The sequence below is a fragment of the Vipera ursinii genome (genome assembly GCF_947247035.1).
Source record: "Vipera ursinii genome assembly, chromosome: 7".
Taxonomy (NCBI): domain Eukaryota; kingdom Metazoa; phylum Chordata; class Lepidosauria; order Squamata; family Viperidae; genus Vipera; species Vipera ursinii.
This window is the reverse complement of record NC_139521.1, coordinates 77,206,527-77,230,207: the sequence shown is the minus strand read 5'-3', so window position 1 is coordinate 77,230,207 and position 23,681 is coordinate 77,206,527. Positions and strand designations below refer to the sequence as shown.

Here is a 23,681-nt window from a genome sequence, read left to right as displayed (position 1 = left end):
AGAGTGGCCCCGTCTGCTTCCCTCACTCCCGGCCCCAACTGCTGCCCGCCCAGAGACTTCACGGCTTGCTGGCACGGCTGGCGGCTTCTGCCCCCCTCTTCTCAAGACAGGCCTGCTTCCTTGAAAGGGGCCTTCAGGCAAAGCCTTGCCAACGGCTTCAAGCCTCGCTAGCATCCCCCGGGGGACCCAAGCACAGCCCCGGCTCCCCTCTCCTGCCCCCCCCAGCTGGCTGAGGGCATGGCCCAAAAGTGGGAGGCCAAGCGGCATCTTCCAATGGGAAGCCAGGCAGCGTGGGCACCGGCCTGGCCCTCTCAGGATGCCTTCCTTTTCTCAATGGGTGTCTGTGTGTGTGTGTGTGTGTGATGCTTGTTGTCTCTTTGCAGAGTCGCCTCAAGGAAGCCATGCAGCTGCTGGAGGACTACAAGCAGGGATCGTTGCCCCCGGGGACCAGCAACAAAGAGGTGACCAGAGGGGATGGACCTCGGCGTCCCCTGAAGGAGAGACGTGGGCCTGGTTTGCGGACAGCCAGATGCTAGGACCTCAGGGGTAGGCAACCTTGGCTCTTTTATGACACATGGACTTCAACTCCCAGAATTCCTGAGCCAGCCACGCTGAGGGGAAAGGGAGAGGTTTCCAAGCTGAGCCGTGCTGGCTCAGGAATTCTGGGAGTTGAAGTCCACCAGTCATAAAAGAGCCAAGGTGGCCTACCTCTGGGCTAGGTAGTCAGAGGCTGGTGTGGAGGCCAGGTGTGTGCTGGCTGCGGCCCTCCTGCCCTGCAAGGGTGCCACCAAGGCCCTCAAGGGTCTCTGCTCAAGAGTGGCCGGGTGAGGAGTTTATGGAGGACGGTGTCTTTGAGGGAGGGTTCCTCCCTTGCCAGATCCCAAAAGATCCCCCCAAAGGGCAGGATTGTGCCCAGTGGAACTGCTGGGTGTTTTTCAAGCGTTTTCCTTTGATCCTCATTGATCCTGGCTAAAGCGTTCGATGGTTTGGATTCCGTAATTGGCATCCATTAGTAGGCGGCATCCAGCTGCATTTGATGCTTTGGCCACGCTTGACAGCTGGCGAGGGTCCCTACAGGGAGTCCCTGGCAGACAATCACGATGCAGCCGGCCTGTTTCGGTCATATGTCGTGATTGTCATCAGTGAGGTTGGCCATGTAACATGATTTGAGAACCATTTTTTGTGATGGCCATTAAGTGAACCTGGTGGTCATAAAATGAGCACCACGGTCGTTAAGCAAACCCGTTGCTTGCTATGTTGCGGTTTTCCAGAAATATCATCAAACACAGTCACACTACAAACACCCATAAATGCAACTGTGCTCCCCCCATGGTTTTTGGGGGTGGTGGTGGCAACCCTTCGAATTTCAGAACAGGATCGTCATTCCCTTTTTCCAGGCAGGACGCAACTTCGAGTGTTTGCTAAGTGGCCCGTTGAAAGCTGAGGACTAGCCACGTTTCACAGATGCCTGTGTGGGAAGTGAGCCCCCCCCCCCCCGAGAAGTAAATATTAAAAGGGCAGAATATTATATTTCCTCAAAGGATCTTAAAGAGGCAGAAAATCATGCCCAGTTTTTTTCTTAATAGCCCCAAGTCTCCCTCCCCCAAGCAGAAACCAGATCTGTAGAAATGCAGATGTGATCATCCATTCAGGAAGGTTGGAACCCTCCAGCTAGAAGCTTAGGAAGATAAAGACACCTAAAATCTACACACCCCACCCAAACTGTAGGACAGGACCCACAGATGCCAAAGGGGCACACTCAGACTCAGGTCAAAGTACCTGACACAGGAAATACAAAGTCTTTTACAGGAACAGGAAACCACTCCAAACAAAACCCCAAGAGGATATAAAACCCACTCCCTACATGTGCTCACTCTCTTTTCTTCCAGAGCCATCTTTCTGTCTGGCTCTCCTCTTCCAATAAACTGCAACCTTCTTTCTAAAGCAGCCGCCATGTTGTTTATTCCCGGCTTGGACTGGACCCCGATAAAGATTTTTCTTACAACACCCGTGATCTGGTCTAAAGCAGCTGAGTTCTGAATTCCGAGCTTTGCCTGGCCCAGATCCCAGCTCTCCCTGGCGGCTCCATGCTTTACTCTGCTTCCAGCTGTCCCTAGGGAGGCCGGGGTCAGCCCTCAGCCCGGGGGTCTCCGGAGCGGGACCTGGCTTGGGCAGGTTGTGGAACAGCCCTGAAGCTGCAGGGCCGGGAGCCCTGGCTGGCCCCGGGCGTCGATCCCTTCTCCCCACTGCAGACTCAAGGTGGAAGCGCAGCAGGTGGGCTGGCCAGCAGCCGGCAGGCTCCGTGGAGCAGCTTGCAAGGAAGAGGTGCCCCCCCCCAAAGGTTGCCCAAGGGCTGAGCTGCCCCAGCAGAGACCTGGCCTGGGCCGACTGTGGCCTGGAGCAGCTTCCAGGTCAGCCAGCCAGCTTCCTGTGGCTCCGGGCTTGGCCTCCCATCTTCAAGAAATCCCCGTCTCATTGATCGGGAACCAGAGAGAGTGTGGAAGGAAAGGATGAACGTGAGGAGGAGACCAAGAAAGATAAGAAGGCGAACTGGAGGACGATGAAAATCACCGAAAAAGATTCCCAATAGAATCAGAGACCTTTTGGGAGAGAATCAACCTAAAGAGGCGGGGGGGGGCTCTTCTGCCTTCCCCAGTGGCTGCTTCCCCCCAAACTAGGATAGTCGTTTCCCCCCTCCCCCTCCCTTTTCTCTCCAGCCTTAATTAGCATTAGAAAAGAGCCTTTTCTCACCTGCCAGTGCCCCCTGCAGTCCACACAATTGTGTGAGAGGCCCCCCCTGGGAGAGCCTTTGGGATCTGCTCCATTTAGTGACCAGGCAGCAGTTGCATCCTTCCCAGCTTCCCGCCCTAACTTCCTTGGAGGATGTTGTGAGGACTAATTAATTAACAGTGGTAAAGTGTTAGTTAAGTGCTCCGAATTTTTATTACCTTGTCACTTACAGAATTGCTCTGCTGTTGCTTTTGCTGTTTTACCTCTGTGTAAATCCCCTCGCTCTGGCAGGGCTCCTCGCTGTGGCGCGGCTGGGTGTGATCAGGAGAAGATTGAGCCTCTTGATTCGCACAGCTGGAGGGCAGCCAGGCACCTCGCCAGCTTTCCCACCCCAGCTATTCCAGCCCTGATGTCTGTCAAGTCAGCCACACACGTCCAGTCAGGGGGAGCGGCTGGGATGGCTCGGGTGCTAAAAAGTGTTTTGGAGGCCAATTTAAGCGCCATCTAAGAGACCGAGAGCCAGCCAAGCTGAAACCAGCGGGGTCTGCTCTGAAGCGGAGGTTGTTGTGAGAAGGAAAGGGCTGATGGGAAAGAGGAGAGTGCAGTGTGTGTGTGTGTGTGTGTGTGTGTGTGTGTGTGTGTGTCATCCAGAGGGTCCCTCCCATTAGCCATCTCTTGCCCAGAGGGTGAAGGACGGGCAAGCAAGTTGCCTGCTAAGCCTTGTCCCCCCTGGGGTCTCCAGATGTGCCGTACTGGCTGGGAGGATGAATTGGTCGAACGCGCGTTGGGAAGGCACCAGGCGGGGGAGCGCTTCTCAGCCAGCTGAATGTGGTCTGAGTTGATTTGCAGTTCCATTAAATTTTGTAGATGTGGTCAAAAATAATTCCCTGAAAACTAGAGGTTTGTGTGTGGAAACCATAACAGAAGAGCTTATAGGAAGCTGAAAAAGCTGCATATTCCCTCGTTTACCTGATCAGGCCCTGAAGCACAAAAGAGCTATTTCATTTTGGATCCTTGGGTTGAGATTCTCACACGGAAGGCCTTCTTGAATGACACCCTTTTGTTCAATTATTTTCCTGGCTATGGCACCCCAAACTTATTTCTGTCTGGCAAATAGGGGGCTGACCTGAGGGACACGAGAAGCGGTCTTCTCAAGGTGCCGACTGAGATGCCTTCACGTCTCGGCCACAGATGTGCCCAGAGGTCCAGCGTGAGCCACTGAGGCGCCTCTGACTTTGGAAAGACTTTTTTGATGGGCCCCAGAAAAGCCCTCGGCTGTTGCCAGGGCCGGACCCAAGCGGGAGGTCAAAAGCCGTCTCCTTGAACGGGCTGGAGAGGCCAGCTCTTTTCCTAAGGACCCCTTGGCCTGGCATTCTGCCTTGATTGGCCTAGGGGAGGAAGAGACCCTTCCTTGCCCCAAGAGGGGGGCAAAGTGGCCAGGGCCCCACCTGACCGGCTGCAGCACACCTGGGCCCCACTACAAGCACCTCTCTGGGTCGCGTTGTAGGGCAGGGTTAGTCAGCCCCCCTCCCCTGCGGTGGGTTATGGGATGAGGCGGGTGTCCCCCCAGAGCTGACCCCGGAACAACGAATCTGACCTCCAGCTCTCCTCCTTGGCATCCCCCACTCGAGGCTCTCCTTTTGGGGGAGGGGGTCTCCCTTGCCGCCTTCGGCCTGCGTATTTGAACCAGCGACTTTAATCCTGTCTTTTGCTTTTCCAGCTTTGGAGGGCACAGAAAATCAAACAGGTAACCTGCTCCTTCCTGGGGAGGACGCTTCTGCCGGCGCTGCCCTTGGCCCTGGCAGAGAAGGCGGGGGTCCCTGAGTAGCCACCCTGGGCACAGTGGGGGAGAGCCTTTTCCCCCAGGGACTCTTGGCCTCCCCTTTACCCTCTGCTGCTCCAAAGCACAAGGAATTGGGGAGGGGGGCAGCCCTTCCAGAGCCTGGGTGGGAAAAGATGGGGTTCGGAGTTCAGATTCCTCCACATTCCTATGAGGATGAGGAAGACTTTTCTTTCTCCACCCCCTCCCCAAATAGCTTGACTGCAGCCTGGATGGCTGGTGGGGGGGTGCGTGATTTTGATCTCCCCCCCCACACACACACACACCAAGAAACAGATTTTTGTAATGGACTATGGGAAGGACCTCAGGGTGGGGAAGTGCTGCCCAGTGGTCAGGTAAGAGGGGAAGGAGATGCAGCTGAGGAAGGGATGGAGAACGGAACTTAGAGCTTCTCAGGCTAGAAAAGTGACCATGGGAGATTTCTACCTTCACGTTTGCAAGAAGACCTGGTGACTGTAGCCTTAGAATAAAACAGAATTAGCTCATCGGGTGGGGGGGGCGTGTTTCCTGCCTGGTCTGCTCGGGAGGGTGGCAGTTTCTGGGGCAGCGGCCTCCAATTTCACTGCGTCTCCTGCTTTTCTAGGCCATCATCCACCCGGACACGAACCAGACCATCTTCATGCCTTTCCGAATGTCAGGTATGGCCCTGTGGAGATTTGCTGGGCTTCGGGGTGCTCCCCTTCTCCAAACCTTGGTGCTTCTGTGTGCGGTCAGTGCCTCCACGGCTCGTCTCTAGCTCAGTGGGAGAAATTCTCCCTCGGTTTCGATGGAAAGGACCGTAGCAGGCCCAGCCTGATCCCAGCAGCGAGGGCCCCTTCGCCTTCCTTGCCTCCATCTCGTTGTAAACCATCAGATAGTTAAAGAGGGAGAGGATGATGAGATCGGTCACCCTAAGGCAGGGGTCCCCAACCCCCGGTCCGTGGACCGGAACCGGTCCACGACATGCCAGAAACCGGGCCGCGCAAACAAGCAAAGCCCCATCTGTGGGATGCAGGCAGTATGTGAAACCACGCCCCCTCTGGTCCACAGGAATACCTCTGTCTACAGAACCGGTCCCTGGTGCTCGAAAGATTGGGGACCTCTGCCCTAAGGCACAAGGGACCCCAGATGTTCCACCAGAGAGAGCCGTCTGCCCAGTGGCCACAGGAGTCGCAGCCAACCCTGGATTCTCATCTCCATAGGTGACCTAGATTGGCAGCAGGTTAATGAGCCCACGTGACCTTCCTCAACTCAGGTGTCGTGTGCCTATAAATTCACACTCTGCCCTTGTGTGCCCCGAAGTGAAACCCTGTTATTCTGTTGCTTGTCTCATGGGAGAAAGGAAAGGTTCACTAAGGAAGTAGTTATGTCCCTGACCCAACAGCTTCTAGGTGCGTTCGGGCTACACCTTCCAGGATTCCTCAGGGGCTTTCTGCAAGTCTCGGTTTACGCCCATTTGAGAACGTGGGGTGAAAAACTCTGGCCGGCCACTAGATGGCAGAGGTGGGACTTCTCTGTGCTGCCCTCCAGTGTTCACCTGAGTTCTTGCAACCCACCTCCAGAGCTCTGCTTGAACCGGGGGGGGGGGGGGGGGAGCATCTGGGTCTCAAACAATCCCTTTCTTTTTTCCTTAGGTTACATTCCTTTTGGCACTCCTATTGTAAGTGTGAAAGCCTTGCACCTTTGTTCTGCATAGCAAGAAATGCCTTTTTTAGCTCTGACTTCCGGTTCTCTGGCTCAGTCGGGACGTTCCTGGTGGGGTCCTTAGGCGCCAAGAAGCCCCGGGAGGCACTTGACTGCTTGCTGCTGCCTTACTAGGCTGCTTGTGGAGCATCGGCCTCAAAGACCCCGTTCCTGTGTGGGACCCTGGCTGCCCTCTGCCTCCGCCCGGCATGGCTCCTGCTGGCGGGGGGTGAAGGACCAGGAAACGGGACAGCCTCTGGGACGGGGACGGAAGAGGAGACCCGCAGTCAGAGAAGTGGAATCAAGCAACGTTTGGCTGCCATTTTCTGGGCCTCCGGGACTTTTTAAGGGAGCAGGCAAAGCCGGTGGGGAGACGCTTGCTTGGGGCAGCCCTTTGCGTGTCCAGGTCTGCAGCGGCTCCAGCCCTTCGCCTCGCCTTCTTCCAGGGGAAGCATAGCCCCCCCCTCCCCCGTTGCCGGCATCACCGCCGTACTCCAGGGGGGCTGCCTGTCCCTCCACCTCTTCGGGGAGCGTTCTGGCCACATTGCCGGAGACATATGGGCCTCGCAGTAATGATCTCTTGAAGGAAGGCATGGCAGGGTTCCCAGCGCAAAGAGGGGAAAGGTGTCCTTATTTATGTTTAACATTTGGGTGGTAATCTGTAATTAACTTTGCAAAAAGTTAAACACAAATTTGAGTTAGCGATCAGGTTGACACCAGAATCGGCCCAAATCCAGACCTGTCAGAGGAGCTGAGAGCTGTCAGCTGAGCTCCGTTCGCAAGCTGTAAATGATAAACTGGAACCCCTTGTCATAAAGCAAAAAAAATGATTTTCAAATGTTACATTTTAATTTTAACATTTATGCCAATTGATCTGTGAAATGTAGTGACATAATTGGCAGCTCTCTCAATCCCCGTCTGAGTCTTCAACTGAGCATACTGGGAAGGAAGGAGGGGGTGTTTTGAGGGTGGGTGGAGGCTGGGAACCCCCTTTCCTCCCTCCCTCCCTTTTTTCTTTCTTCTTCCTCTTCCTCCTCTTCCTCCTCCTCCCCCTTCTGGGGCTGCAGTTGAAGCAAGTCTGAACTTCGCCCTAAGACGGTCCAGGCTTCTAGAATCAGCTGACACCCCCCCCCCCGCCCTCTCAGAAGCCACCTGGGTTCTGGCCTTCAAGGGCAGCCCCAGCAGACGGGCCTGGCTGCTCCAGTACTGCAGCGTCCTGGGTGATTTAGAGCCCAACCTGCCATTCACACCTGGCACCTCCCATCATTGCTGGCCAAGGCATTTGCCAAAGCAGGATGGGAACGCTGGTCCATTCAGGCCTGGGGGGGGGGGAAGGGGTTCACCTCCCACTTATGTATGGCCCACACAATGTGCCTGCGATGCAGAAAGCCACACTGGTTGAATTTCTGCCTGCCTCATCCATAGGGCAGGAGGCCATCTGAAGCCAAGCAATGTGTGCCGGGTTCCTCACCAGGAACTGAGCCTTTGTCTCGGTGGGAGCCATGAATGGGAGCGGGGGGGGGGGGGCTTTGAATGGCCGCCTTTCCCGAGTCCCAAGAATCATTTCTCCGCCTTTTTGCGTGTGCAGATCCGTTTATTGTTGCCTTCCTCCCCGCCAGGAATGAGAAAGGAAGCCGTAGGTTCTTGGCAGATTCCGGCCCAGATGGAGGAATTACGCTCCACGTGCCTCTTGCAGGCAGACGGGCAGGCAGCCCCTCGCCCACGTGTCCCCCCCCATTCCGGGTCCCTCTCACTCATTTGCAGCCATTCCCTGCCTCCCCCCCCCCAGGATCCACCCACCACTCAAGAGCACGGATGTCCCTTGGCTTATGACCACAGTCGGGGGGCAGATTTTCCGTGTTAAGCGAGGCAGTTAAGCCATGCCTAATTTTATGACCTTTTTTGCCACGGTTGTTAAGTGAGGAGTTAGGTGAATTTCAAAATTGCTAAATGAATCTGGCTTTCCTCCCTCTCCCCTCCCCCCGCCCCCATTGACTCGACTCGCCGGAAGCCGGCTGATCAAGCCCCAGGCGGCCACTGTGTGACCGTGGGGCGCCGTGACCCTGGTAAACACGTGCTGGAGGCCAGGTGCCTAAATTTTGATCATGTGATCAAGGGGATGCTGGTTGTAAGTGCGAGGACCCCTGGTGAATAGTTTTCAGAGCAACTGTAACTGAACGGTTGCTAAATGAATAGTTTGTAAGTCGAGGGCCACCTGTGTGCTTTGCAGATCGAGGCAGGTTTGCAGGGTGAAGCCCCTCATCCCTGCCAGCCTGGCCCCCTTGACCACGCAAGCAGCCTGCCCCGGGTGGGCAAAGGCTCTCTGCAAACCCCCCCCCCCCCGCAGACCCTGGGGAGCAAAGGCCAGCAGAGGAGGGCGCCGGGAGCAACGGCTTGGCTGCTTTATGTGGGCCAAAGTCAGGGTCCGGGTGGGGCTCTGCCTGGGGACCCTCCGCATCACCCGGGCTGGATGGGTGCTGAAACAGCCCCTCCCTTTCTGCAGCTGGCAGGCGTGCCCAGGGGTGAGGCTTCTCCGCCCACCTCCGTTTTATGCCCAGGGAACCTTTGGGGCCCTCCGGAGAGGCTCTGCCTGCCTGGCATTTGCCCCTTCTTCTTTCTGAACCCCCCCCTTTCCCCCCACAGGTTGTGGGTCTCCTGCTGCCAAACCAGACTCTGGCCTCCACCATCTTCTGGCAGGTAAGGACTGTGTACCCATCGTTGCCTGGAGGAGGGGCCTGTGCCACCTGCGTGTTTCAAGCAGCGATCTCGTGTGTGTGTGTGTGTGTGTGTGTGTGTGTGTGTGTGTTGTGAAAGAGAGGTTTCTTTCCAGGTGGCAGGTCAGCCTGAGGTGCTCCGGTGCAGAGCATGGTAGGACTGGCTGTCTGGCATTCAGGCTGCGGTAGAGGTGGCTAACTCAGGATAAATCCTCCTCTCACGCCGCTTTCTGCAAGAGGTCTGGAAAGCTGTTTTGCCCGGGGGAGGGGGGCTTTGCCTCCCCTCTGCCCCCCCCCAGACCTCCTCCTGCCTGGCACAGGCTGGCCTGCCTTTCTCGCCACTTTCCTTCCTGCCCCTCCCTCCCTGCTTCCCTGACTCCTCGCCCTCCTCTCTTTCTCTTCTTTTCCCTGCTCTCAGCTTGGCCTCCTTTCCCAGCGGCTGGAGAGGGACAGAGCAGCCCCCGCAGAGCCGCCTTAGTAGAAGGGCAGGCAGGGCCGGTGGAGGTAAGCACCCAGGGCAGCTCAGCTCATGGGACCAGGCTGCTCAGGGACACACAACGCACACACACAGCCACAGCTGGAGCCGCAGGCGGCGGCACCAGCAGCTTCCGTACCCTGGGAAGCTCCACAGGAGGAAGGCAGCAAGCAGAGCTGAGGACCCCCCCTTCCAAGGCCAGCATGGAGGGAGGGGGGTGGTCCTGTGGCCCCAGAGGAGGGGAGGTCAGAGGCCTGGAGGAGGCCATGAATTGTCTCTCCCTTGGTGGACAGCATGAGCCAAGGTGGAGCCGGCCCTGGACAGCCCCTGGGGGCTGGCGTGCTCCCCCCACAGGCTAGTGGTAGAGTGCCCGCTTTGCAGGAAGAGGCCTCGGCAGGTCTCTTGTCCAGGTAGGCCTGCCCCCCCCCCCCCGGATTGAGCTCCTTGGAACAGGAGGGGGGCAGTCCCAGTCCTAGGTCAGTGGCAGAACGCTCCCCTCCCTGCAGAAGCACCCCGCCTGCTCTCCAGCTGCTCTCTGCAGGGGGAGGGGGCCACCTGGGAGAGGGTCCACCCCAGAGTTTGCTGCCTCCTCGCCTCCTTTTGAGGGGGCACAGCCCCATCCTCCAAGCTCAAAATCTGAGCCCAAAGCTCCGGGGTCTCTCTCTTCAGCCCCCCCCCGGCGGCCCTGGGAACGAGCGCCTGTGCAGGGCCAGGGTCAGCAGGCTGCTCACCTGGGCCCCCCTCCCCCCACTGCTGGCTTGGCCAAACGCCTGTCTGTGCCCCTTCCCCGGCCCGGGTTCTTTTCCCGGCAGCATCTGCCAGCCACCCCTGGAGCCCCCCCCATTCTTAGCCTCTGTGTTCAGAGCCAGTCAGGGGCGGGGGGGGCTGCAGCCAGGACCTGATTTGATCTGGAAAAGCAGGCAGGCCATGAAGTTGGGCATGGGCTGTGCCTGCGTGTGTGTGTGTGTGTGTGTGTGTGTGTGTGTGTGTGTGTGTGTGTGCCTGCGGCTGAATGGCCAGGGAGAGAGAGGTGAGCCTCAGGGGGCGGGGGTGGTGGTCTTCTGACGCAGATACGCAGAGCCACATTTTTTTATTTTTTATTTTAATCCCATTTATATCCCGCCCTTCTCCGAAGACTCAGGGCGGCTTCCAATTAAGCACAAAGCAATGTGCTTTCCATGCCAGCCAGAGGCTCCCCCAGGGGAGCTGCTTCAGCCACTCATCCAGCTCCTTTCTGTCTGGCGGTTCTGCCCCCAGCCCGGCCGTCTCTTGCCTGCGCCCGCCCTCTTGCCCGCGGCCTTTAACCAGTCTTACCCCTGTTTCTCTTCTCTCCAGTGGTTGAATCAGAGCCACAACGCCTGTGTCAACTATGCAAACCGGAACGCTACCAAGGTGAGGGGGACTCCACACGAGAGGCCCGGGGGGGGGACCCTCCAGCTTGATTCCCCCAGCCCAGCCCATCCCATCCTCCTGGGGTGCAGGGAGAGCTCCAGGGGCTGGGACTGGTCAGCCCATCACCCCCTGGCCCAAGGTCCAGATGCCAGGTCCCCCCAGGCCCCTCGGCCGTCCTTTGGGGCTGGGCACAGCGTCTGCCCGTCGCTCAGGAAGGTCAGGGGCTCCTGCCCCATTGCCAGCTGCACTGCCCAGAAGGGACCACCCTGCTCCTCCTCCAAGGGGCCCACCAACGTCTTTGGAGCCAGTCCTGGAGCCCACCCCTAGGCTTGTAGAAGCAGCTGGCCAGCGCCCGGCCGCACGCCCAGAGATCGGGATCTCTGGCATCCGCCCTCCAGACAGCCCTGTCGCCGGGCCCTCAGCCTCCCCGGCTGGTTGGGCTACGCCAGCGCGCTCAGCTTTCCAGGTGTTCAGAGCCCCCCCATCTTTTTGGGGTGGGCTTTTATTCTTGGGGGAATTGGGGGACAAGGCCCGCAGCTCCGTCAGAGCTCTTGTACAGCACCAGCAGAAGAAAGCCCCAGTGTCTCTGCTGGTGTCCTGGTTCCGACAGACGAAACTCTTCAAAAGAACTTCGAGGCATTGTTTACCTTAAAGAAGCTTTTATTCGAGAAGCAAAGTATCGGCACTACCTAGTTAAAGCCAAAAACTGAATTCCCCTCCCCTGGGCCCAAAGTAGTAAAGCACAATTCCCTCCTCCAACTAACAGTCATAAATCACATTCCCCAATTAACTTGAAGCACCGGGCTTTCTCCCAGCTAAACCTCTTCTCAACTCGGCCCAATGACCTTGGGTTCCCAGGGCTGAGTTATTGTTCGGACTAGCTGGACTCTCGTCCCTATCCCCCCTCCCAGCGGCAACTAATTCTGAAAGCAATAGAGTCCTGCCTGCCCAGAAGCCTCCAAGGGCGGCCGCAAAGAGCTGGCCACTTTCAGTGGAGGGGGGGAGTCTCGGGGGCGGCAAACAAAGGGCTGGGGTGGGGCTCGCTTGCCCCTTCTCTGCCCCGAGCCACCCTGCAGGGCCCAAGCATCTCCCACGTACCTTTGGAGGCCCTGCACACCCCAGGAGCGCCCCCCCATTTCCTTTCAGCCCTTCTTTTGTCCCTCCCCTCCTCGTTTCCTGCTTGTGAACTCAGGCACTGCCTCCTCTTCCTCCTCCTCCCCAGCCGTCTCCGACCTTCAAGTTCATCCAGGGCTACCTGGGGGCCGTGGTCAGTGCCGTCTCCATCGCAGTGAGTGGCCCTTTAAGGCTTTTTCTCTTGGGCAGGGGAGGGGGAGCCAGAAGCCCCTTGGCTACTGGGGGGGGGAGCTCCCTGGCAGCAAGAAGATCCCCCCCTCGCAGCCTGTGGAGTGAGGGTCCCCCCAGGGCTGGAGTGGGGGTGGCAGGAGGGGCTTGTGCACGCAGGATCTGTAGGCAGGGTCTTCAGCGAGACCCCTGGGTTGCCCCTCAGAGGTGGAGGCGGGCCCAAAAGAGACCCTCCCTGCTCCACTGTTTCAGCCCATGAGCAGGCTCGGTCTTGGAGGAGGGAGGAATGGGGGGAGGTCTTGTCTTCAGGGAGAGCAAAGGTCAACAGACACACACAGACTTCATTCAGGAACAGGTCTGAACACGGGTAGTCCCTGACCTACAACCGCTCATTTAGCAACCGTTCAACAATGGCAACTTCAGGACCCGTGGACAAAATGCCAGAATTGCTCAGCCCTCTGCCGTCGGCTGACCAGAGAGATGCTGCCAAGAAGCCCCTGGGGCTCTGCCCCCCCTCGCCCCTCTTCTGCCCCCAGAAGGCGGCTGTCTGGTCCAGCTGCCCTGCCCGGCTCTCCTTCCCCGCCCCCCCCCCACCCCGCCTCTCAGCAACACCACTTCACTGGTGACGGCGCCCTGCTGCTTCTTCCCCCCTTCGGCCCACCTTGATAATTGTCTGTCAGGAGCTGCTGCAGATGCGTTGATAGTCTGCGAATCCCCCACCGGCATCTGCCGGGGACCCCCACCGGCCTGGCTCCGCTGACCACTTAACACCGTGAGGGAACCGTGCTCGGCCTTGAGGCCGGCCAGGCAGCAAGGAGCAGCAGCCTCCGTCCCGGTTCTGCGGCTGTCTGCTTGAAGCCGTGGCCCTTCTCCTTGGGAAAGGGAGTGGGTGATGGGCTTCGGGTCCCCTTGACTGCTTTCCTTCCTCTGACCTTGTGTGGGTGGGTAGAATTAAAGGTCTCCGTTGGCCTGACTGCTGCCCCGCACAATCTGATACGCCAAGTGGGCCTCTTTGTGAAGAGCAAATGCCACGTGGGCTGTGGCATGCTGTGGTCTCCCCTTGCCGCATTTTTGCCAGTGTGGTGGATTTGGAGACATCTCTTGTGTAAATATGATGCACGGCTGAGCCTCACGAGAGCCTTTTGCTCTTCGTGGTTTGTGGGGGCTTCTGTGACCTGCTGCTCCCAGATTTCCAGGAAGGGTCTATCTTTAGTTGGTGAACATTTAGCAGAGGGAATTGGGGGGGGGAGAAGCTGGAAGAATCCCTCCCGTGGGCGCCTGGCACGTGAGGGGCTCACCCCAAGACCTCCCTGGCTTGCTTCCCCTGCAGGTGGGCCTTAACCTTCTCATCCAGCGAGCCAACCAGTTTACGCCAGCCACCCGGCTCCTGATCCAGAGATTTGTGCCATTCCCTGCCGTAGGTGAGACCCCCACCGGACCCTCTCCAAGAGGCTGCTGCTGCTGGGGTCTGGGGGGGGGGCCTCTGGAGCCAGGCGTCAGCCTTGGGAGGGGCAGATATCCCCTGGGCAGGGCAGGACAAGACATTCCCCTGACTCGCAAGGGGCTGCTGTACCCCCGAGACCCCCACCCTGGGATTTGCAAGGGTCACTCCAGGCGGCCCGGCCTCTGCTTACCCTGATCTTGAGGGCCAGGCCCTTCGGGCTTCCGGACTGGGTCTCCCACACTCACCTTGTGGGGCAGGAGGGCAAGAACGGAGCCAGGGCCCCCAGCAGCCCCCTCCCAGGCATGGCTGTGCCCAGAGCTTCTCCAGGCTGCTTCCTCTCTGCTGCTTTGGGGACAGCCTCAGCTTGGTCTGGGGGGACCCTGGGGATGCCCGAGATACTCTGGGGCAGGAGAGGCACCGAGGGTGGGGGGTGGGCAGCAATTCTGGAGGGAAAAGCTCTGCCAGAGCACCTGTGGGCATCCGGTGGTCGGGGGGGGGGGGAAGAGGGTGGCACGGGGGGCGGGGCAATGACTCCAGCGGAGACTGGGACTGCAGGAAGTGCCTTCCGCATGGGGCTGGCAGGGGGCTTAGCCAAACTATGAGGCTGTCCCCCACCCCAGTAAATGCAATTTCACCCAGGTCCGGAGGGGTGGGGGGGAAAGAATCAGAAAGCCCCGGTTCAAATTCTGCTATCTCCACCCTTTCCTCTAGGATCAGAAGCAGTGGGGCCAGAGGGCTTCCCCCCATTTGGGGAGGGGGCTCTCCTTCCAGCATGGCTTTTCAACTTTCCTCTTCCCCCCCCAGCAAGTGCCAACATCTGCAACGTGGTCCTGATGAGGCACACAGAACTGGAGGAAGGGATCGACGTCCTGGACGAGGAAGGGAACGTGGTTGGATCGTCCCGGATCGCTGCCAGACACGTATGTGCCTCTCGGGGGTTCCGGCTGGCCTCTTTCGCCAGGGCAGGGGGGGTTGGGGGTCCCAGCAAGGTGGGCGTGCAGAGACTCTAGCGCTGCCCTTTTGCTGCCAGCCCTCCCTCCTCGAGTGGCCCCTTCCCCTTTGCAGGGGGGCTTGTCTTTGCTGCCCAGGAAGAGAGGAAGGACGCCCCCCTTCACCCCTCTGAGAATTTCTGCTACTGGCAGAGGAGGGCCTGTGCTATGGGGAGGGGGCATTCCTCTGCTGCTCAAGCCTTTTGGGGAGCCCCCACACCCCCACAACTCTTCCCTTCCAGCAGAGGGGTGGAAAAGGCCCCGGCATTATCTGGGGTCCACGAGAGCAGCAGGCGTTTTGCCCCCCAAGAGGGAGGGGTCCGGGTGCCCAATTGTGGGGTGGCAAACAGGAAGGGAGGCAGGAGAAATTCTAACTTCCCTGACTGGAATTAATTAGTGATCACCAGCTGTGTCTGTGGGAAGATGCTCCAGATGTTTCCTGACACCCACCCACACCTGCCTGGTTCTCCCCCTCCCCCCGCCTCTTCCTTCAGCCCTACCATCTGCAGACACCCTGGGCCTTTCTGTTCCTGAGCAGCTTTTTGCCAGGATAACCTACACAACGCCTCACTTGACGCATTGTGTCACTGATAGGCACGACTGCGTCGCTGTTGTATTTCACACTGCCCAAAAGAGGACACCTGTTCAGCTGGCAGAGCCCCTCTGAGCTGGAGACCCCCACCCTTTGGGAAGTTAGAGATTCCAGGGCAGGGTCAGGCCTGCCCCCTGAAGCCCCCTCGCTCAAAACACTTTTATACTGCTTTTTATTTTGGACCCCCCACCCCCACCCAGAAGATCTAAGCTTTGCTCTGCAGCAGTCACACTGTGCACCAGGGAGGCTGCGCCCTCAGTTGCTGCCTCCTCCAGGACGCGGAGGGGGGGCACTTTGCAAAGAACGGGAAGACCTGGGTGGGGGTCTCTTCCCAATCTGGGAGCCTCAGCAAACCCGCCAGGGCAGACAGGTGACCCACAAGCCCAGGCTCTGTGGCAGCCCACCAGCACCCCCCGTGGCAGCCCCGAAGGGTCCTGGACCTCATGTGGATGTGGGCGGGCGCTTTGAGGGCACCTTTGCAAACTGCAGGGCTGGCATCAAGAGCGATGGGGGGGGTGTCAGAGGTCGGGGTCCTCCTCAGTTGCATCTTTTCAGCCCTCTTCCTAGTAGGCAAGGAGGTGCCCGGCAAGACATGCCGAAGGCACCAGGGTGGGCACAGCCTGCAGAAGGCCCATTTGCACAACCGCAACGTTCTCAGTGTTCCTCCTTGTGACCTCCTTGTGGTCCCTTTGGCTGCCCCCTGCCGGGCCCTTCGCAGCCTGGACCCCTCAGGTCCCTGCCCCAGTGGGATGCACAACGGTGGGCTGAGACCGGCCCAGCGCAGCTGGGAAAACCCCTCAAGGCTCTTCCTGGTGGTGGGTGAGAGAGAGGCCCACCCACCCCACTCGGAGCCCCACCGTTTCTGCCGGGACGAACCTTTAAGCGACCGCCCGCCCTGTTTCCCCAGGCCCTCCTGGAGACGGCGCTCACCAGAGTGGTCCTGCCGATGCCGATCCTGGTTCTGCCTCCCATCATCATGTCTCTCCTTGAGAAGTAAGCGGGGCGCAGGTGGCACCGGGGAGGGGGGGCTCCCTAGGGGGCTGGAAGAGCAGGGAGGGGAGTCAAGGCCTCACAGGCTGGCGGGCGGGGGGGAACGGGATGCTGTGGGGTGTAATTTTCCGCATAATTAGTGCACAGGGACTGCCAGGCTTCAGACGGAGGGAGGCTTCTCTTGATTCCTCCCCACGTGTGGCACAATCTCCCGTGTCTCACAAGGAAAACGGAAAGGGACTCACACAGCAGAGAAACGTCCAGCCACGCAGGCTGCCCTCTCAGTTCTGCCATCCCCTTTCATGTCAGCTGCGTAACAGATGAGAAGCTCCTTAGTTTGTGTCTACTCGCTGATTACACTTAGAAGCTGCCCAACTCTGGGCGACCTGTCAAGTAGAAGCACCAGCGCAAAACTAAGAGACGGAAGGACCGTGCGTGCCTGGGAGATGCACGATGTAGCGGGAACAACAGAGGGGCTCAGGGTTGGACTGCGGGGTCCTTTGGTGCCCCCCCCTGAGCTTGGCTCTTTTGCAGACGCTTCGTTACCTTACTAGTCAGCATCAGCGGTGCAAGCGAGGGCGGGCTTTGCTTCCTGGTTTTACATGGTCGTTTGCCCTGCCAGTATTGGTGGGGATGTGGTTTTCTCCTTGGCATATTGTTTTCCACCCATTTTGTTTGTCTGGTGCTGATCCCTGCTTATCTTGGTGTTGGCTGCTGGAGAGGATGTGTTCCGGTCCTTTCTTTTTTTTTTCCTTCTTAGCTTTTTTTCTCTCTTTCGAATGGTGTGTAAATTTGGTTTATCCCTATCTGTCTGTTGATGGCTGATTTGTCTGGGTGCCGAGAGGAGTTCCTTAGAGCTTTTGGATTTTTGCTCACTGTTCCCCAGCTAAAACTGGGGGGGGGGAGTCTGCCATATATTGTGCGATTACCCAGCATCCGCACTGGGCAAAAGAGCATCCGCCCCATCCTAGCGGACCTTCACCATTCCCCTCTGCGTTCTTTCCCAGTCGATGCTAATCAAACCTCTGTATCAGCGGCTCCAAACCTTTTCTATACCCCTGGAACGCTTCTGATATATTCTCGCACCCCTTACAAAAGTTCTAAATAACGGCAACGAATTATGCATAGACACGATAATTTTGAAAACCCAGGTTTTTGCACCCCCTGGAATATCGTCTCACGCCCCCCAGTGGGGAACCCCTGCTCTGTATAGTCTTGAGTTAATTTTACTGAAAGTTTTAAAAACTAAAATAAAGATGGGAAAAAGAAAAAGGAAGAAAGGAAAAAAATGAAAAAGAAACTAACTCAATTAGAAGGAAAAGAAAAAAGAAAGAAAAAAGACATAAATCATCTTCCGGACTTGTCTACGGAGGTTCCCGGTCACCCAAGTGCTTTTTCGAAAGGCAAATTGCATTTTCTTGCTTTTGAAAAACGAAGTCCAGTTGCCTTTCGAAAAAGCGCCTTTGAGACTTCCAGTCTTCTTTTACAGCAGTTGTAAGTACAATTGTAGATTTACTTCCTTCCCTAAAATTGCATCGTGAGGCTCTTCTTTCTACGGTCTCTGCAATCTGATCATCAGAGCCACAGCTCACAAGTTCATTTTTTTTCTGTTTTATGCAAAAAGCCCATAAGGGGTTTCCAGGCAGCAATAAACATAGATATTGTCTCTTCTCTAATCAAAAGGGTTTGTTTATTTATTAAGCAAATTTATACGGCTGCCCAACCTGCTCACTGTGAGTTGACCATCTCAGCACCTCAACCTTCCTTGAATGAAGGCGGCTTTAGCAGGGAGGGAGGGAGGAGGCTCCCTCTTGCAGGTGACCCCCTCTTTCAAGCAGACCTTGAGAGTTTCCCGTGCTTTGAGCATTGAGAATCCTGTGGTTGGAGAGACGGTGCCTCCATTGTCAGATCAGGGCGTGGGGGGAGTGAGGCAGCCTGTCCTGAGCCTGGAGCTGAGCAGTCGGGGGGGGGGGACGCCCACAAGGGTCCCTTTGCTACCCCAGAAACACCTGCCTTTCCCCAGTCCGATAAAGGGGATTATTTGTAGCTCAGGGTTGGTGCTCTCTGAACTTAGCTGCTTTCTTGCAGTTGTTTCATGACCCAACTAGGTAGCATCATCAGTGCTAGAAGGGAGGGGGGGTTATGGAGAGGAGGAGGAAGAGGTGGGCGTGCTCTCTGAGCTGGGTGGTTTTCTTGCAGACGTTTCATTACCCAACTCGTTGCACTGATGATGTTACCTAGTTTGAGTAATGAAACATCTGCAAGAGAAAAAAAACGAAGTCAGAAAACAAGAAGGATCACTACTTCCTCCTCCTCCTCCTCCTCCTCCTCCTCCTCCCAAACCCTCTTCCGCTTGTAGCAGTGATGCTGTGGCCTGTTTGTATAATGAAACGGCTGGGAGAAAACAACCCAGCTCGGAGAGCGCCCAGCCCCCCTCATTTCCCTTTTCGTGGCTCTGACCGGAGACATCGATGGCAGCGTTGTTGACTCTAAACACGGCCCTTCGTGCCCCACCCGGATGCTGCCAGCTCCGGGAACCGCCCCGAGCTCCTGCCGTCTCCCACTCAGCACTTGCCGTTCGGGAGCACCGAGCCCGAGAAGGCCTGGGCGTCCCAAGTGCAACTTCCATATGGAAGGCGTTGCCGACCCTCCGAAGGCGCCGGCGACAGATGCTGCATTATGCAGAGCATGAACCGCTAATCAGCCATGTGCTGAAACTTGAGGGAAGGTGTGCGTACGAGCTCAGTGACACGCCGTGTCTGCAGCACAGATGTACCGTCTGCACCATCTTTTTCTTCGAGCCCCTTCGGGGTGGAGGCCCTGGCTTGCCGACCCCCCCATTGGGCTGTTAGAAGGGGCTTCCTGCCCCCCTGAGACCCTGTCTCCAAGAGGAAGGGGCTCTGTGGGGAGACCAGCCCCTGCGGGCCCTTGTTGTGAAGAAGGCAACAAGGTGCCCAGGAGACCCCCCACTTCCACTGCGGCTGTTCCTGCTTGCTGCTGGGCAGGAGGGGGAGGGTCCGCTGCCTCCCATCCCGGTCTCGCCCCCTTCTTCCCAGGCTCCCAAGTATCAGGGCCCCTTTTTAAAGCTTTCAGGGAACCCCAAGGAAATTTGGGCCAATGCCAGCTGTTCTCCTTTTCAAACCGAGTTTCCAAAGCCGGGCTCTCCAAACCCGGCCCCTTTAAGACTTGTGGACTTCAACTCCCAGAATTCTGACTGGCTGGGGAATTCTGGGAGTTGAAGTCCACAAGTCTTAAAGCAACAACTTTGGAGAGTCCCATGGGGCTGTATGCTGTGGGCTGACCAGCACTGACACCCCGCCCCCAGCCAGGATGGGCTGCAGGGCAGTGAGAGGGCTGGCCTCGATCTGATTCATATTTATGATGGTTGCAGGATCCCAGGGTCCCACGATCCCCTTTTGTGACCTTCTGACAAGCAAAGTCAAAGGGGGAAGCCAGATTCACTTCACAACTCTGGCAAGAAAGGTGATAAAATGGGGCAAAACTCACTTATCACTGTCTTGCTCAGCAATGGAAATTTTGGGCCCAGTTGAGGACTAGCTGCAAGCCCAAGTGCAGGGGTAGGCCACCTTGGCTCTTTTATGACTGGTGGACTTCAACTCCCAGAATTCCTGTGTCAGCATAGCTCAGCTTGGAAACTCTCCCTTTCCCCTCAGCATGGCTGGCTGAGGAATTCTGGGAGTTGAAGTCCACCAGTCATATAGCGGCCTAGGCCAGGGGTAGGCAACCTTGGCTCTTTTATGACTGGTGGACTTCAACTCCCAAAATTCTTCAGCCAGCATAGCTCAGCTTGGAAACTCCATTTCTCCTCAGCATTGCTGGCTCAGGAATTCTGGGAGTTGAAGTCCATGAGTCATAAAAGAGCCAAGGTTCCCCACCCCTGCCCAAGTGGATTTGTTTTCTGCCGCAAATGATTCCTGCTGACTGTTCAGAGGGGGAATATTCTGGAGGGGATATTTGGAATCTTCTCCACCATGAGAGGCTCGGCCTAAGCTGCCTCCTGCTGGGCCTGGCCCTGGGGAGGGGGATGGCCCTGGCTTGGCTCCACTCCCCTTTTCCTTGCTGTCGATTTATTGGTGAGGCATCGGATGGGTTGGAAACACACAGAAGAGGCCTCCGTCCTGGCTAAGACGATTAGGGTCCGGATATCAGATTGGGGCCCTGCCCGCCTGCCTCGCGGAAGGACGGAGGTCTTTATTTTGCTCCAGCTGAGCTTCTGAAAACATCACTGACGCCAATGACGCCAGTGACTCCTTTGTGATTTTGGCTGCAGTGACAACAATCCACAGGGGCTTTTTCCAACTGGACTTCCTTGGTTTTTTTTCCCTGGGAAACGTTTCACTTCTCATCCAAGGAACTTCTTCGGTTTTGAAGAAGAGCGGAACTGCAGAAGTTCCTTGGATGAGATGTGAAATATTTTCAAGGCAAAAAACCAAGGAAGTCCAGTTGCCTTTTGGAAAAAGCCCCTTTGGGACAACCGGGAGCCTGGATGATGGAGAATCTCCCTCCGCAGATAATGAAGGCAGCCATAGCTCCATCATAAAGTGCGAAGAATCCAGCCCAACCTCTTGTCCTGGACCCTCCCACTGAGAGGCCCGCCGAGCTCGGGGAAGAAAGCCGCCGGGCCCTTCCGCTTCCCTGGGCCCCTCTTGCCCCTGGATTCCCGCCGGTGAATTCCCACTCGGGGTTCCGTGGCCTCACGGTCTCCATCTAAAGCTGGCCGGCTCTCTGCGCCTGGCAGAGAAAGCCAGGGAAGGTGGGGGGCAGAGGCCCGGGGTGGGCAAGGCGGGCCCTGGCTGGTGTGCGGGATCAGGGTGGCATCCTTGCGGGCAGCGGTTGGGGCTTGCTGCGATTTTAAGAGCAGGGATCTGAAGGCTGGACGTGAGCCTCCCTCTCACTTAATTGCGAGTCATTTAGTCTGAACTTTACAAATGCTGAGATCCGAGTCCCAATTAAGTCGTGGCACTTCATGTGATAATTAAGGGTTTTTCTTTAAATCAGGCCGTAACTCCTCCTAATTAGGAGGCCGCAGCCATTGTGATTTGAATTGGCCTGAGTTGAAAACGCCCAGGGTGGAAGTCACACCTGGGAGCCTCACCAGCCAACGCTCTAAATTGGTTCTGCTCCCCGTAGAAATGTGGAGGGGCTGTAATTAAGGGACTGCAGACCCCAAAAGGGAAGAGGGGCAGTGGCGGCCCAAAGGGGCCAGGCGGGATCCACTCGGACCCCAGTGGGCCATCAGCTTTGGTTGTGAAGGTGCTGGGTGGAATTTCGAGGGACGTCCGTCACCCTTGCCAGATGTGGGGACGGAGGGGAGGGCTTCCCCTGATGAGAGAAAAGCCCAGCCAGCTGCATGTGGGGGGGTGCCGGGGGGGGACCGCCCGTGTCCTTCTTCCCTGCCTCCACGGCTCCGGTTTGTCCAGTGCCCTTAGACCTGGCGCTTCTTTGCAAGGGCAGCCTCTCGGTGCCTTGCCCGACTGGGGAGATGGTGACCCCGTTGCTGAAGCTCTCAGAGATGAGGGCAAGGCTGGTGAACAGGGTGCCCGGGCGGGGAGTGGGCAGCAGAAGATCCTGGTGTCCTCGGTGGACAATGCTGCCCTCACCCTCTGGGCGCAAAGAGGGCAACTGTCAAGGGTCCCTCAGAGCCAGGGCAGGGTTGGGGTGTGTGTGTGTCACTGAGAGCCTTCGCTGTCTTGTCCGTCCCCTCTTGAAGGAGTCCAGAGTGGCAGCCATCACCGCATCCCTCGCAAAGTTTTTCTGGGGGCAAAGAAAATCTTTCTGTGTCGGTCCTGAATCTCGCCCTGATTCTTGCTTCGCCCTTCGTGGATCCTTGAGGAACAGAAAGAGAGTAGGACACAGACAGACAGACAGACAGACAGAGAGGCTGGCCGGCCAGCTGGCCAGGACGGGGAATCAGGGCGTTCTGGGCAGGGTGCGTGACAAGGGCCGAACCCTCACCCCAAAGAGGCTCCCTTCGGCTGATGGCCTTCGAGTCTGCTCCACCGCAAGCCCCCTGGGGCTCAATTGCTGGGTCTTCTCTCCAAAGAGAGCTGCTGGGAGGCGAGTGGGGCGGAGAAGGGGGTCCCTGTGGGGTTCTCTCTCTCATGACGACGTCTGTCTGTCTTGCAGGACGGCTTTCCTGCGCTCCCGACCTCGGATGCTTCTCCCCGTCCAAAGCCTTGTGTGCCTTGCCGCCTTCGGCCTCGCCCTGCCCATGGCCATCAGCCTCTTCCCCCAGATGTCCGAGGTCAGTGACACGCTCTCTCTGGTCCCCTGGGGGGGGCAAGGGGGCACTCGTGGAAGGGGCCAAGGGCACCCCTGAGTGGCGGGCGTGGATGTCCTGAACCCGCCTGCTCCAGAGCCCCAGCTCAGCGCCCCCGTGGGCAGGACGCCCGCTCGCCTGTGGATCCCAGCACCCAGGGCTGCTTCCGTGAATGGATGGGACCACCACCACCACCATCTGGGACCCTCCGGGAGCCCCCAGGTCAGATCTATGCTTGTAGTCTTTGGGGTGGGGGGACAGAGAGTGCGTGGCACCCCAGAAAGTTGTTCTTGCTGCTGCCCCACAGCTCACCCCACAAGCTAAGAGTCACAGGCTCTGAGGCGTTTGTCCCAACGTGGCAGGTGTGGGCCTTACATGAAGGTGGTTCTCTGTTTGGGGGGCCTCTAACTTTATGGGTGCTGGGTTTTATTGCAAAGAACAACTCGCTGCAGGAAGGGTTTAACCAATATAACTAGTAAATAAATAACGGGAGGGCTACGGTGCTGCCTGCAGATCTGAGAAGTAAATAAAATGTGGTGGTTTAAATCTCTGGTCGGTTTAATCAGCCTGTGGATTGGTGAAGCCAGCACGGAATTTGCATGTGAAAGTTTGGGCAACAGTTTGACAGGAAAAACCTTTCCCTCCTTTGTGTCTCCAGTTCAGGGAAGGGCAGCATCAGAGGACTGCCGCCACTCCCCCCCCCCGCCCCCCCTCTGCTGGCTTTGCAATGGGCCACCTGGAGTTTCCGAAGCCCTTTCATGAAAAGCGGGGCTGGGGTGGGGGTGGGCCACCCCGTTTTAATTAGAGCAGCACTTTAATTGATCAAAGGACTTTAATGGGTTACCCGGATAAGCTGAGCAGAGCCCTCTGAACAGGCAAGGGCAGAGACACCGCAGGAAATGGGGCTGGGGGGGAGGGGAGTGAAAGCGGCCCCTTGCAAGCCCCCCCCAGGGGGCTTGGGACAGCAGCTGCCCTGGGCCCCGTAGGCTGGGAGCCCGGCACCCCGAGAGGGCGGCCCTTCTGGGCAGGAAACGGGGCGCTTGGTTTGGGCTCCTGAGTCAGGAGGAGGCTGCCTGCCACCTGCAGGACCCCCATGCCCCCCCAGCCCCTTCCCCGGGGCTCCTGAGACGAGGGAGGGCCAGTGGGGTGGGAGCGGCGCCTGCCTGCCTGGCAAGGCAAGTGGCTCTGGATTGAGCAGGGAGGAGGCCTCAGCCACTCCCGGTGCCCGGCAGGAGGGCCAGAAAGCGGTATGCCCCCCCCGGGGGTCTGGG

General features: G+C 57.8%; 1 protein-coding gene across 1 annotated transcript in view; it reads left to right on the top strand.

Annotated features, from left to right (window-relative positions):
* Positions 1-23,681, top strand: part of SFXN5 (sideroflexin 5) — a 49,180-nt gene that overhangs the window by 13,002 nt on the left and 12,497 nt on the right. Inside the window, exons 3-13 of the mRNA XM_083367523.1 lie at positions 384-461; positions 4,451-4,477; positions 5,154-5,208; positions 6,184-6,209; positions 8,876-8,929; positions 10,757-10,813; positions 12,036-12,101; positions 13,446-13,536; positions 14,364-14,479; positions 16,048-16,133; positions 22,278-22,395. Coding sequence (XP_083223649.1) covers positions 384-461; positions 4,451-4,477; positions 5,154-5,208; positions 6,184-6,209; positions 8,876-8,929; positions 10,757-10,813; positions 12,036-12,101; positions 13,446-13,536; positions 14,364-14,479; positions 16,048-16,133; positions 22,278-22,395 — 774 coding nt within the window. The remainder of the gene's footprint in view (positions 1-383; positions 462-4,450; positions 4,478-5,153; positions 5,209-6,183; positions 6,210-8,875; positions 8,930-10,756; positions 10,814-12,035; positions 12,102-13,445; positions 13,537-14,363; positions 14,480-16,047; positions 16,134-22,277; positions 22,396-23,681) is intronic.